This window comes from Apiospora hydei (genome assembly GCF_038363865.1).
Source record: "Apiospora hydei strain CBS 114990 chromosome Unknown utg000003l_segment0_segment0, whole genome shotgun sequence".
Lineage (NCBI taxonomy): Eukaryota > Fungi > Ascomycota > Sordariomycetes > Amphisphaeriales > Apiosporaceae > Apiospora > Apiospora hydei.
In genome coordinates this window covers 694,975-709,666 of record NW_027117362.1, presented here as the reverse complement: position 1 = coordinate 709,666, position 14,692 = coordinate 694,975, and the positions used below count along the sequence as shown (strand labels likewise).

General features: G+C 53.6%; 4 protein-coding genes across 4 annotated transcripts; 3 read left to right on the top strand and 1 right to left on the bottom strand.

Annotated features, from left to right (window-relative positions):
* Positions 1 to 128: 128 nt before the first annotated feature.
* PG997_002016 (uncharacterized protein) lies at positions 129 to 2,315 on the top strand (the record flags this gene model as incomplete). The annotated part of the gene is made up of 1 exon (XM_066806331.1): positions 129 to 2,315. The coding sequence occupies one exon, from the start codon at positions 129 to 131 to the stop codon at positions 2,313 to 2,315; it is 2,187 nt and encodes a 728-aa protein (XP_066673627.1).
* Positions 2,316 to 4,489: 2,174 nt separating this feature from the next.
* Positions 4,490 to 5,702, top strand: PG997_002015 (uncharacterized protein; the record flags this gene model as incomplete). The annotated part of the gene is made up of 4 exons (XM_066806330.1): positions 4,490 to 4,973; positions 5,107 to 5,167; positions 5,216 to 5,514; positions 5,563 to 5,702. 4 exons carry the CDS (start codon positions 4,490 to 4,492, stop codon positions 5,700 to 5,702), a joined length of 984 nt encoding a protein of 327 aa, XP_066673626.1.
* Positions 5,703 to 6,475: 773 nt separating this feature from the next.
* Positions 6,476 to 7,380, top strand: PG997_002014 (uncharacterized protein; the record flags this gene model as incomplete). The annotated part of the gene is made up of 4 exons (XM_066806329.1): positions 6,476 to 6,527; positions 6,802 to 6,884; positions 7,013 to 7,189; positions 7,273 to 7,380. 4 exons carry the CDS (start codon positions 6,476 to 6,478, stop codon positions 7,378 to 7,380), a joined length of 420 nt encoding a protein of 139 aa, XP_066673625.1.
* A 1,016-nt stretch (positions 7,381 to 8,396) lies between these two features.
* On the bottom strand, positions 8,397 to 10,554 carry PG997_002013 (uncharacterized protein; the record flags this gene model as incomplete). Its single annotated transcript, XM_066806328.1, has 7 exons — positions 8,397 to 8,576; positions 8,664 to 9,056; positions 9,122 to 9,313; positions 9,391 to 9,504; positions 9,581 to 9,994; positions 10,044 to 10,246; positions 10,308 to 10,554. The coding sequence occupies 7 exons, from the start codon at positions 10,552 to 10,554 to the stop codon at positions 8,397 to 8,399; spliced, it is 1,743 nt and encodes a 580-aa protein (XP_066673624.1).
* Positions 10,555 to 14,692: the final 4,138 nt, after the last annotated feature.

Below are 14,692 nucleotides of genomic sequence, written 5' to 3'. Positions count from 1 at the left end.
ATGGTACTTCAACTTTCACCTGCCCTTTACAGATTAATATCGGCTCTCTGTTAAGACACCACCACACTTACACACAAGTTTGTATATGAGGCATAGCATCAAATACAAGCTACACATACATCGCCAATATGTCGAGGACAGCATCACACGAATTCAGCAGCGATGACGAGAGTTTTCCTTCCCTGGATTTCTTGCAGTCGAAACGCAGTCCCTCCAAAACCATGATGTCTCCAGCCAAAAAAGCGAGTGCAGCAGGCAAAGAGAACGCACCAATGCAGCCGCCGCGGACGCTCAAGTCCCGAAGGCACATTGATATGGACCCATCCACCCCGGGCTCCATGGCCAAGCCCACGCCGCTCCGCCGGAGGAAGCTGGGCAACTCGCAGGCCATCGACGAGTCCCTGTTCCAGAAATGGGGCGAGATCGAGCCGCTCCGCAAGGAGAAGAAGGAGCGGCTGGCCTCGAACCCGCGGAGCCTGCGCCTCAAGGCCAGCAACCTGGCGCTGGGCTCGCACGACGCCACGGAGGTCTCCTCGTTCGAGACGACGAATCTGGACATGACGAAGCTGGACATGGATATTTCTTTGTCGGACAGTGACGACACCATCGTCCGGAGGAAACGGTCGCCGCGCAAAGTCAGCGGGAACACCAGCAAGCTCCGCGAGCGGAAGCGGCCTGTGACGGTCTTTGACGAGAGCTCCGAGGAGGAGAAGGTGGAGGAGGATGATTCTGCAAGCAGTAGCGCAGAAGAGGAGTCAATTGAGGCATCAAAGGTCTCCTCCACCAAAGACGAAACGGTTGCGAGCGATGGTGAGGAGTCTGATTTCGTGACGGCCTTGTCGCTCGACACAGACTGTACCGATTCCTCGTCATCAGAGTTTGAGCTGCAAACAGAGCCTGTATTGAAAACTCAAATCCCGTCCAAGTCGAAGAGGGCATCACCGGAGAAGAAGCAGACGCAAGCCAAGCCGGCCAGGAAAGCAACAACCTCTCGTAGCTCCAGGGACGAGAGCCCATCAGACTCAGGGGGCGCACCCCACACACCACCGCGCAAGACAAGCCGTCGCGCCGACGACAAGAAGCCCTCTGCGGACGACCTGGACGACGCATTCAAGAAGCTCAAGATCTTCTCCGAAGAGAACGACAACGACGAAGTCAAGAAGACGAAGCTGGACCCCGTCACACCCCGCAAGGTTTTACAACCGCCCAAGGGCCAGAAGATCCCCACGTCACCCTGGAAGCCCGAGCACAGCGAGTTCTGGGACCCCGAGGTCCAGAACAAGTGGATCGACGACCACTCCCCCACAAGCAGGCGAGCCCCCGCAAGCTCGCCATGGACGGCGGCGACGTCAACACCAAGGCCGCCCTCAAGCTCCAAGTACGGCACCAGCCCCGAGAAGCGGAACGCCAAGAAGGTCTTCGACGCCGTCAAGGAGTCGGTCGCGGAGCGCTTCCTGGCCGAGCTCGACGAGAAGGTCACGGACGGCCAGCTGTCCAAGCTCACGGCCGCGACGGGCGGCATCACGATTAAGTGGTCGACGACGCTGCAGTCGACCGCGGGACGCGCCCACTGGAAGTGCAAGGAAACCACGACGATGACGGAGCAGCCCGATGGCACCATGGCCATGTCGGGCAGCGGTAAGCAAAAACAGCACACGGCGCACATCGAACTCGCGACGAAGGTGCTGCTGAACGAGCCGGACCTGCTCAACACGGTGGCGCACGAGTTTTGTCACTTGGCGACCTTCATGCTGGACGGCAAGCCCAAAGCAGCGCACGGGGCCGAGTTCAAGCGGTGGGGCGCCAAGTGCTCGCGCGTGTTCGGCGCGTCCCGGGGCATTGTCGTGACGACCAAGCACAACTACGAGATCGAGTACAAGTACATCTGGCGCTGCGTCGAGTGCCTGACCGAGGTGCAGCGGCACTCCAAGAGCGTGGACCCGGTCAAGCACCGCTGCGGGCGCTGTAAGGGGGTGCTGCAGCAGGTGAAGCCGGTGCCCCGCGGGAGTGCGGCCGCTGCCAGCAAGACCGGAGGAGCGGGGGCGGGAACGGGGGAGAAGAAGGAGAAGAAGGTCTCGGCGTATCAGGAGTTTACGGGGCAGCAGATGAAGGCGCTCAAGGCGGAGAATAAGGACATGACGTTCAAGGAGATGATGAGCATCGTGTCGAGTCGGTGGAAGGCGCATCAGGCGGCGGCGAAGGCGGCGGCGGCTGGTGGTGCTGGTGGTGCTGCGTCCCCTGCTGAGGAGGCGACGAACGTTATGACGATTACGGAGACGATGCAGGAGATGAGTGTGGCGGATATGTCGACATGAGACAGATCGGACTGTGTACACTAGATTTCCTTGCTTGGTTTTGGTTTGGTCCGTTTGCCTGTCTGGGGATTATCCAGGTTTCCCCCGGCTGCGCAGTGAGCATTTGTTTGGCGATTAGTTGATGATTGCATTTTCAGGAGCAAACATTGGGTTGGGCATGGCTGGGGAGTAGGAACTGCTGGTTGCTGCTGCTTGTAATGCGCTGATACCCCTGTATAATACAATACGCGAACATGAATATTTACGCCCAGTTATAGAAACATGACACAAATAATACTGCTTCTGAGAAAACTACTGTCTTGCTAAGTTTGTGCTGGTGCCGAACAGACAGAGAAACGTCGGCATACAGAGGCTCCGGATGTTAAGGGGGTAAGTATGGGAGATTGACGCCATCATCATTGACGGCACTATGTTGAAGCAAAAGGAGCCGACAGGTCCTGAGGAACAGTCTGGACAAGCTGCTATCTATTCTGTTTGAGCGTGTATGAAGACAGCAATCGGTGAGATTCTCTGATTGATCAAAGTGCATGCATAGCTAACATTTCCAACGCCTAAACAAGCACCAAACTGATACCATGTTTTGATTGAAAAAGGCACACCACGATACACCGCCCAGCCCCTTTTTCGATTGCCCTCAATGAAAAAGAATTCCAGCTCACGCGTTCTCGGTGTTTGGCACCCTGTGTGCAGCGGCTGGGTCGATACGGTTTGGTAGAGGCAATTACCCCCTCTGAGAAACATGCCAAAATGTGAACGTATTGGATGGTAAGTTCCAACATTCACTGTCAGGTCTATGGTTAGGTATATATCAGCATAGAAAATTAGCATTTGATTCCAAGTCTCTGTCCTATATTAACCATTCCTTTCGGTTCCGTTGCCGAAGTGGTCATAGACTAGACGCCTAGTTAGACGGACATCGCACATATCATGAGCATATGTTATATATACGAATACTTATTCTCCCCTTCACCACTCTTTTACTCTTCTTTTCTTTTATTTTCCCCACAAGATTCAAAGGTACAAGGAGCCGGCGCTCTTCTGGTGCCCCTGATTTCACCGTGAAAACCCTGTCGACCCCAACAGGATCTCGCCAACGACACACTTGGCCTATCCAAGAAGCCCAAGGTCCAGAAGCTCAAGCAAGAGAGCGAGTACGATTCGACGACGCGAGAATGTTGGTCTCCTGTATCCGATCCAATCGCAACCGTCCTCTCTGGTTCGTACAAGCGACGGGCTCCGACGACCCTTTGCGGATGTAGGTTGGAGCAGACGGCCCCGAACACACCAAGAACGAACCGGACCCCGCGTCCCACTCGTACATACGGTTGAAAGCATAGGCCGTCTTCGCACCGCCGGGCAATGTAGAACAATACCCTGGTAGTGAAGGGATATCATGTGGAGGGACGACAACATTGGCAGCGAGCCGGGTTTCTCTCACCGGAAGGCTGCTCAAGACGCTAGACAAGGAAAAGACAAAAGGGGCTCTTCGTTGGTAAAGGATCTCGACTTCGCGGTCTCACTCTTAGATATCGTTCTCGCCGTTCGTCACATTGCCCCATGACACGAAACTCGACTATCTGCTGACAATGATACGTCCCCCTTCTAGCGCATGTCGAGGAGCCAGCCCGACGTGTACTTCGATCATCCACTTGTACACCCAAGAGGACAAAATCTTCCAAGTTCTTTGAATCTACCCCTAAGGCCACCAGTCCCACGAAGGCCAAGAGTCCCCGTCCGCCGAAGGGAACGGTCTCGGCGTTGCCGTTTCCCACACTACTCTGTGGGAGTAGAGACAGAGACAGAGATTATGTGTGAAGCATAGGTACACGATAAACCTCAAGTTTGTCGCGTCATCCGCGAAGTGGTTAGAACCAGTGTCAAGCGCGGGCAGATATCGAGTCTGTTTCTCCTTCTGGCACCTTGCCCTCGACCATCACATTTTGCCATCTCTTTGTCTCTTCCATCTTCTTCGTGGTCAGTGTACGCATGAACTACAACGTCTACGACTTCTGGCGCACGGCGGCTTGCCCATTTAAACTAGTCAAAATGAAGGAGACTCCTGAACTACGAGAACCCTGGGTGCTTCTGGCTCTGTGTTAGATAAACCTCGGTCTACACTGGCACATAGCGGGTGGAAGTACATGACCCAGAGGCCTGTTACTAATGGTTCTCCAATGGCCTCGACAACCAACCAGGAAAACTACGGAGGCCGGCTTAGCTGGCCGAACCTACCCAACGGCGAAACGAGACTGCAAGGGGCGCTGCGAAGCACGAAGCTGCCATCTCCCTACCGCCATCGTACGGCCGTGGTCCTTCCCGGTTCTGTTTGCGAAGATCGCAGCAGCCCGAACTCTTGCGCACCGGGACGAAACGACCCCTCCCTCGCTACCGGATTTGGTGCGCCCGGCGGGCAGAGATGCCATCTCCCCCATCTATCACTGCACTTGACCACTAGCTACCCTAGTGCGAACGCTCTTTTCCGGCCGGGCACATGGTCTCGAGTACTGGAGAAGCTCCACGAGTTGGGCGGCGCAAGTCTCGATATCGCGGAGACCAGCAAGACTCATGAGGATCTCCTGCCCGCTAAAGGCCAACTACAAAGACTTACTGTACTGGCTCAAGGACATGGAAGCCATCATCGTGTGGGATATGAAGATGGTATTTGCCTCCATCTCCAAGAACCGTCCTTTATTCAAGGGCTGGCTGCCTAATCAGTCCTAAGAAGAAAGATCTTTTCGGGCCTCAGATCGCACAGCAATATTCCCTGATTCTGTGGCGAAATTCGCCGTAGTCCAACTTCCAGCACACTGGAGGAAACGACCAGGAGAGGATAACTCTGCCTGCTTGGACTAGTGTGTCGAGAGATATGGCGCCGGCATTTTATATTTCTCCTGTACCAGCGGCGACACCTTCTGGGACCGGACTCTTATCCAGCGGCTCCCAAAGTACCATCGAATTGGTAGCCTAGTCAACGACAAGGTTCTGGTGTCATGTTCCGATCCTCTGGCCATGCAGCAAATCGTGGCTGCTTACACCAGAATATACCTCTCCTCCGCCAAACTCGGCGTCCAGAACGATGCCTGCCGAAGAGGAAAATGGGGGTTCAAAAGGGACAGAGAACACGACAATCGGAGCCGGGTCCCGGAAGATCTGGGGTCCCAAGACAAAACTGCCAGCAAGCCATCTGGGAGATATGCAGGTAACCTGTATGCGTCGTAACATGGACACGCCCTACTGGTCGAACCAGCAGACAAAGGCTTGCGAGGCGCCGGACGACGACTACTCGAGCCCATTCTACAAGATGTGCAGGCCGTGGCAGCTCAGCCCCATAAGCTGCAACTGTTCAAGCCCAAGCCAAAGCTCCGTGGAAGTCGGGTCTCGGGCTAACCCTACCGGAACGACCGTTATGGAACCCTCTCCAGGGACCTCCCACCGGGTCGGACCAAGCACGAGAACAAACGCACCGTGGGCCTGGTTTAGAATGGGCACTTTTGGATGACATCGACTGCTGCGTCGGGAAGGGAAACTATCCGGGAGGTCAGATAAACGAGCTACTGTTGGCATTGGTGTTTCTGTTATTCATGTATAAATCGCTCAGATAGGAACATATATGTAGATCTATATCAGACCAGTATGACTTCATCACCAAGGTGACGGTAAATTAGGAGGTAGGGACATCATCCATCGTCCAGCCTATTGAGATAACCGAAACCCCTGTAAGGCGAGGTGGTCCAAGCTCCCCGAAGCTCCGAGAGCTCTCCCCCCAATGTCCAATGTGCCCCTCACCTGGTACTGGGACCCCTCCATAGCTTCCCATTGCTTGCCGGCCTGGTTCTACCTAGGTATGCCTTCGCCCGGTGCTTCGTGACATTCTATTCGCCCCATAACCCACCCCGAACTAATTCCATGTCCTTCTTACGGCCTTCTATCGCATCCCGTTCCATTCTGAGAAGTGCTACACTTGCAACTCCTCTCAAAAGAAGTCCAACAACATTCTATTTCAAGCCAAGGTATGTGTATTTCGAGCTCTTGGAAGGGCGAGAGGCGATAAGCATCTTGTCACTTCTAGCTCCCGTGCATCCCGATTCTAATACACTGTCAATAGACTAGTCCCAGAACTCCCACCTTGTGCTCGTGGAATTTCGTCATCTGTCAACAAAATGGCCGCCATTCACAGCGACTCTAACTGCATCTTCTGCAAGATCATCAAGGGTACGTGACTTTCTAATTCCGCGGGAGCTAATGCAAGAGAGATCGGCTGGTCCCCCGGCACGCGGGTAGTAGTCGCTACAACGGGGGAGCCGTCATCAAGGTCCTCATTCTCATCCGCCCCCATGTCATTTGGCCGGGTCACATATATGTGTCTTAGAGATGTCTCTTCTCCTATTTGTTTTCTCCCGGATTGAGCAATTGGTTTCACAGCGGACGTTCAGAGTGTTGTGTGGATGTGGACATGGGTTGACTCACATTGCTCGCGTTTCGACAGGAGACATCCCCTCGTTTAAGCTGTTCGACAGCGACAAGACCTACGCCTTTCTCGACATCGGCCCCCTGAGCAAGGGACACTGTGTAAGTTCTCGAACCTCTGATCGTTTCATTTTTGCGGCATGGCCAGTCGCCTGATCTGGCCCTCGCTACTAATCCGCCCATCATACGGACCTTTCAAACTCGATCAACCCACTGACACAAACACACAGCTCGTCATCCCCAAGTACCATGGCAAGACCCTCCAGGACATCCCCGACGAGCACCTAGGCGAGATCCTCGTCGTCGTCAAGAAGCTGGCCACGGCCACGGGCTCCACCAACTACAACGTGCTCCAGAACAACGGCCGCATCGCGCACCAGGTCGTCGACCACGTCCACTTTCACATGGTAAGTTTCTCTCTCTCTCTGTGTCTCTCCTTCCCTTACCAACGACAGCCACGGGGAGCCTTGAAGACTAACTTGGAATAAAGATCCCCAAGCCCAACGAGGAGGAGGGTCTAGGTGTCGGCTGGCCCACCAAGTCCGCCGACATGGAGGAGCTGAAGAAGTACTGCGAGGAGGTCAAGTCCAAGATGTAAAGGAGTTGGTTACTATGAAACCACTCGTCAAAAGCAACGGAGGCTCGCCCATGCCCTCTCATGTAATAAAGTTTATATGGTCGTTCCAATGCAACTACATCAAAGAGACCGCCTCGTTCTACCCGTCCCAGGGCTCTTTCAGTGCCGCTCGAACAGGGTCTAGTGATTGCGTCTGTGTTAGTTTCCTGGTGATATCGAGTAATGAACGGCATCCCCGAGGCGAATGCATTTGATGTCCTCCTTGACGATTGTGTCAATGTTTGATCACCTATGGAAGGAACACGCATAACTAAGTAGCTGGCATTACATGATCAATAGATCAACTGGCGGATGGGCCTTAGTAAACCCCATGAAGGAATACGAGTAGTACATTGACCAACTCGTCACAATTCCAAGTCTGGTATTTACTCAAGCAGGTGTAGCATAGACAATCACTTTTTCCCATCGTTGAAAAGTTCATAAGCACTCGTAATCATATTAGTTAGGTAGTCTACTGGCTCAAGGTATATTTACTGATGGGTATCACAATACCACCGCCAGCCGCCCAGTTCAAATCCCCCATCCCAACGTGACCTCCGTCCCGTCCTCCATTCCACCACCGTTCCCGGTTCCCCATAATCAAAATTGCCTAATCGAAGCATAACAAATCCCCATGATCTTCTTCTATCAATGCATTTTCCGCCTCGCGCGCATTCGGGGGTATCAAAGACATCGTTGTAATGAAAGTACAGAATAGCAAATGCTCCCCAAGCCAATGAGCCAGCCATCGATGTCATGATGGATTTCATCTGATGCGAAAGACAAGCAAGGGTGGTGAATAAGGGGAGATAAAGGGGAGAGGGTATAATAAGAACGCCCAAAAGGTGCCACCCAGAAAGCGCCACCCTACCGCAATACCCATACATGCATATAAGACAAACAACGCATTCTAGTCGTTTCGTGTGTGTGTATGCTTTCTTCTCTTCTTTCGAAATCGTTGAATTCTTTCTTTTTCTTCTGATCATTTTCTTGTCGTCTCATACTTGTGCGATCCACGCACTCTTCGAAGGACCCTTCTCCTTGCGGACGGCCCAGCCCTTGAGCGCCAGCACCACAATCTCCCACGCCATGAGCATGCCGACGCACCCCATCGTCACGGTGTACACAAACATCTCGTCGAGGTCGTAGTGGACCATGCCCGAGACGGTATCGCTACTCTGTTGTTGGGTAAAGTGTCAGTTACGTGATCGGGTTTAATTTTTCAGCCGGTTAATCCTTCGATGGCAGATAGTGTTGATACTTACACTTGCGCAGAAGATGACACCACCAGCAATCAAACCAAACGACGTCAACAGCTCAGTCGGCGGACGGGACGGCATGATGGACTTGGGAGGCTTGAGGTACAGCAGCACGTAGGTGAAGGCGCGCGCGAAGGCTGCGGCCGACAGCAGATTGCCCCACTGCTTGTGCACCATGCTCGAGAGCATGGACTGCTGCGTGTGCGAGCTCATCATGATGCCGGTCAACATGATGACCAGGGCCGGGATCGGGTTGATCGAGAACTCGTACACCTTGGGCGCCTGCAGGGCCTCGCGCTCCTCCTCGCTGTGCGTGTGGTCCGGGTGCGCATCCGCGGCCTCGGTCACGGTCATGTTGAGAAGCTCGCGAATGCGAGTGGACTCGACAAGCATGGCCAGCTACACACCTAGGCGTTAGTATATACAATTTCATCTAATAGGTGTGCCGAGGTTGAAAAGCTTACCAGACCTCCGCCGATGAACAACACGGTGATGGAAACATGCTCCAGATCCTGGGCGCTGAACGCCTGGCCCGCATTACCGAGATGCTCCAGGAAGATGTTGGTCGATCCGTAGAAGAAGATGAGACCTCCCTCGACGAATTCCGCGGACGGCCTCCATTTTTGGGTGCTTTGCTTGGGTCGAACATTCCATGCCTGCGAAGTCAGGGGTTGGTTAGTCGTACGGATCTCATTGGTCTCATTGGACGGAGCGTCTCCGAGATGCGACTTACCCAGCCGAGGTCTCCGAAGCTGCCAGCCCATCTACCCAAATAGAACAGGCCCAACCAGAAGAACACGCCACCTTTGATCCAATGGGCTAAGCCGCCGAAGACTTCGTGTCCCTCCTATATCACCACCTTGTTAGTCCATGATGCAATAGTGATGCAAATTGCGATGCAATACACCCATGCGACAACTTACAAAGAAACGCGCCCACGCAATAATGCCCGTGGTCAATGCGATGTATCCAAGAATCAAACTCGTCCTGTCAATAATATTGTATCCCAACAGCAGGAATTTCCAGGCGCGCGACGAGATCTTGCCAGCAACCTTGGCAACCAACGAGTTGGTCTTGGGGGACGGCGTCTTCATCTCAACATCTTTGAATTCGAGGTCTTCTTCTTCGTCATAATCCATGCGTCGGTGGCTCGTCTCGGCAGGCGACTCTTGTCCGGAAGAGAGCGAGTCGCTGCGAAGGGATTCGGTGCCGGGCTCGGTGCCTTGACCGCTATCGTTCGAGTAGCTGTACTTGTGGTGGTGGTATAGAGTCCCGTTTCCGCGCAGGTGTTCCTCCATGTTCTGGGTCGAGACCGGGATGAAGGCTTGTCGCTCCTCCTTGTGTTGTTCCAGCGGGGGAAGACTGGCGGCTCATGACCCCCGCCACCCGTCCGATCAGACTGATAACCACCTGGGCGCATAGCATCCATGTTGCGACCCAGCCGATCTTGTGGTGCGCATTGTTGGGGTACAGATCGGGCGTGCTAGCGTTGTAGCTGATGCCGAGTACGACGCCGAGCGCATTCGTTACGAGGAAGACGAACTGGGTTAAAAGTGTGTATCGGGACTTTGCGATCGAGAACATGACAGCTGGTGGCGCGTGTTAGTATAGCCCAAAAAGATAGCAGGGACTGGCGAGGTGGCTTCTCACCTATTGGCAACACAAATACCCAACCCAGCACCATCAGAATGATATGCGCATACATGACACCCCGATGTTCGGGGTGCGAGAAGTACGTCGGCGGGTAGGAATCCTGCTTCTGGTCTTCTTGGGGCGCCGGCATTTCCATTCCCTCGCCCTCATCGCCGCCATGCGCCAGGACAGCGGGAAGAGCGCCCAGTATGGCAGCAGTCGCAAGCAGCGACAGCGCCGTTTTTGTTGTTGTCGACCTTGCCATTGTAAGATTGGTGAGAGGTCGCTGCACCCGGGAGTCGGGGTCGGTGACCAGGCGGCGGTCGAGGTGTGTATAACAGATATTCTCGAAGAGCCTGCAGGATTAGGAATGGAGTATATCACGACGCGACTGGTAAGATTGCCGACTTAGTTACCGCCAGGGTCATCCAAGCTCCAAAGATGTCAAGCAGGGGGAAAGACAGGAACAGGAACGCCAACGAAGTTTACGACTTGGACGAGGGGGACCAGGCCTTCTTCTACTAGGAAGCGGCTTCCTCAGGATTACTTTTTAAAGTCTTGGGATCAACACCAAGAGCGCACGCCTAGAAGCCAAGCACCAGGAAGGAAGGGTGGTGACAAGGCTTTTATGGGGGACAGACAGGGCGGCCAGAAGTACTGTGTGTATGCAGGTACTTCCAGTGTGGACATGTCATATTACAAATGCCCACTCTCCAGAGGTACCAGTATTATGTGAGTTTGGGGAAGCGCCAGCGAGGTCGGTTATCGGTTGGGTGGGAAGGGGCACTGGGCACTGGGCAGGGCACGACGTTTCGATCTCGGCGCAGAAGTCAGACCACCGACCAGCTCGGCCTTTGGGCGGAGGGCGATTGGCTTCCCTTGCCCGTTTCGATCCTGTTCGATTTGGGCTGGGGGTACGGAGTATTGATGATGGATGTCATGATTGGCAACTTGTACCGCTGCGCTGTGCTGTGCGTGTGCTGTACATAACTGGCATCGATCAATACTCTTGAATAAGCATGTCACTAGCCTTGTAGATCCGAGGCTTCCGGAATCTACTATTGTTTTTTTTTCCTCTGGCCGTATCGGTATTGAGGCAGAGAGAAACAGGCGGTATGTGTGGACGTTGGGTGACTGGAATCTGGATGCGGTCTGGTCGTATGGAGGGTGGGCGGGATAAATTGGGAACGGATCACGTTGGAGGAGGCCCAGTGGAGAATGTCAGTCACAGACTCCACTTTGTGTCCGGGTAGCCCTTCCCATTTTTTGCAGCCTGACATCCAACAGCCGGCCAATGGCGATATCTCCATATCAACTCGAGCTCCCTTGACTTGGTTCTGTCTTGACAAACTCGCTCTCGCCATCCATCATGAACTTTTGTGGGATTGAGAAGGACACAGGACATGCACCCAGCCACACCGGTTTCTCGCCCAGGTATAGTGTAATAATAGATGCAATCTCTTCTGCGTCGCCAAGGGCGAAATCTCACCCAAGCTGACGTAGTCCAGTACTGCAAAGTCCGTCGGGTAAGCACCAAAGGAGTCTTGGCAATCCCGTCATATCCACACGGAGCCGCTGGGCAGAGGTGGCAGGACGCTCTGTTCGCGGCTGGGTAACTCGAGTAACAGTGAATCCGGTCCAATACTTTGACGGCATGCTTCTCCGGCTGTTTCCCGACTCCCGCTCCAGGCAGCCAGGTAAGGGGGAGCGGTTACATCTTAGTCAGATCCCTCCCCAGATACCTTGCAGAAGGACTCAAAGGACCACGAAGTGTGTGACGCGGACATAACAACCAACAGGTCGTCGTTAAATCTGACGGAAACCAGGTGTGCAAGTGGCATGGTGTGCCGATTTCCGTCCACTCTATGATTTCCACCCGAATCTCTGATCAAAGATGCCGAGTCAAACTCGCAAAGCTCCAGTCCTTTGCTTCAAATTGCATCCATGATCGGACATAATATCGCTTTCAGGCCAAGGAGCCCAGTGCCCGACCTAAACTGCATTAGGGATGAATTCCACTCCCTGGGCCTTATGCACCAACGGGACATTAGCGCCCCATGCCCCCCAAGGCCCCCTACCTCTGTTTTAGGGCTCCCCGTGCGTGAGGGTGTGTGTGTGCCCATATGCCGGTACAGGCAACCCTCGGGTTGGCCATGATCTCCGTTGGGATGGGATTATAAATATCTTATTATAGTATTGCAGCTTGCAGATTGGGTCGTCACACGGTGGTCGTGTGCAACCATCAATGCTTATAGGGAGCAGCTTACAGAGCAATTTCCTCTTCGAGAGCAGGGAGCTCGAGCTAGGTCGACATGCGATACGACACTACCGTACGGCGTATGCACGCCCAAGTAGATGCAATGCACCAAGCGCATCTTCTCATTCGCGACATTGAAGCGCTTCTGATGCAGGATGAACTGTCGGGGAGGGGATTCAGACGTACGACATCATCCCACTGGTCGGCGACAAGAGGAAAATAAGCGATGTAGATTGATGTAAGCTGACCGATGACTCCTCCCACATGTGCATGAGAACCCCTTCTCTCGTCTCTTATCAATTACATGTCGCGAATATGCAGCCGGACACTCGATAACTCTAAAAACGACCGAGTTGCTGTGGCATACTTACCTAAGTCCGAAACCAAGTCCTGAAGGATTTCCAAACAAATCTGCATGTTAGCTTGCATCCAGGTGAACCAAAGGGGGGCAACACCTGATGAGGCGTGCAGGTGAAACATGCTCAACTTCGGTCATGCCTTCTCGTATAATGGACAGAACATGGCCAGATCCAAGAACAAACATCGTTCGAATTTCAATCAAAATGATTCAGTACAACTGGAGCAAAGCGCCTTCTCGGGGTTTCGCTTTGAGAAGGTTTTCAGAACCGGGTGCGAGAAAGGTTCCGCCGCCGGCATCCATCCATCTCCATCGCCGCAGGGCAGTCAGATGCGGCTTGGCGAATTTCTGGACAAACCAAACCCCACCCCACTTGGATCTCCCCTGTCAGAAACGGGCAGACGGGTAAAAAGTGCGACCCCGAATTTCTGCCTCGACCAACGACCGACTGTGACCTAATACGAGCGAGTACCGAGATCAGTGGTATTGAGGCAACGGCGGCAAAGCAGCTTCATGAATCTGGGATCATCGTGCCACCACCAACAACGACCTGGGCCAGTGGCAGCCCTCCAACCGCATGGCATGCATGTAACTTGGGACGACAGCTACAGTGGATCCTCCACACTCTCAATATGGGTGGACTCTTACTGACTAGACTGATTCCTCCACAGACATATGTTTTGCAGAACGACCGATGCGCATTCCTTTTTTCGAGACGCATGGAGTGGTATGCCTATGACCCAGATGATTTAGACCAGAGCTTACTAAATATGCCTATCAATCGATATATCGTGGAGGAAGTGGGCTCAACCGGAGCTGGATGACATTTGGGGGTTGTGTCACCGCCAGATTCAGATGCTGATGAATCTCTCTGCCCCCCGCAATGGTAACAGTCACAAGGCCATGATGGAAGATGCATCAGCCCTGCAGAAGGGGGCGAGAAAAGGACTTGCGATTGCCTAAACTAAACAAGCACCCAACCTAAGATGCTAGACCACTGGCTGGACTGGCAGACAACACAACGCATCCGGTAATGTTCTACCTCCCAACCCTGCAAGTACAACACGAGCAGTATTACTGGTACAGTCTTGGGGTTTTAATGACCAACAACAACCTGGAACTAACAAGGCCAAGCCGCCAAGCGAGCCACCAGCCGCACTCGCTTTCGCGTTTGCAATGCCGAGCATTCCGTCAGCTTCGCGCTTCACAAAACTCCCCTGCTACAGCTGCTGCTGCTGCTACTGCCTTGACTCGCTGAGAGAGGAGATTGGAAAGATTTCTGCTTCTAGTTAATTAACACCGATGCATCCGGCGGGTGATGGCCGGATTCCAGCAGCCTGGTAACGCACTGCGGGATGCGGCCGCAAACTCTCTTCATCTAATTAACTTTTTTGCTAGGTACAATGACGCAGGCCTTTTCTGTTTCCCTTGGGGAGTTTGGAATTTAAGAAACGGACTTCCGGCAATAAGCTCGTCCCTCAAAGAAGGGATCCCCATGGCACGAACAGCATGTTACTCGATGCTCCGTCCAACTGATTCTGGTAATTTCGGATGATGGCCTCTGTCTTATTTGCATAGGCCCCCAAATTGGCTTGTGGGGCGCGCGGGTTTGCTGAGTGGCTTTGAACCGGCGTCTCGACTGTAAGCAGTGCTTATGCAGCCATCCAACGCCCTTTGCGGTTTCGTGTCTGACGTCAGCCGGATCGTGGCGGGCGTTCTAAAAACGTGTCAAACCATCACTCCCATCACGCCGATGGTCAGGTGTGAGTGGCAGCTGGATGATTCATC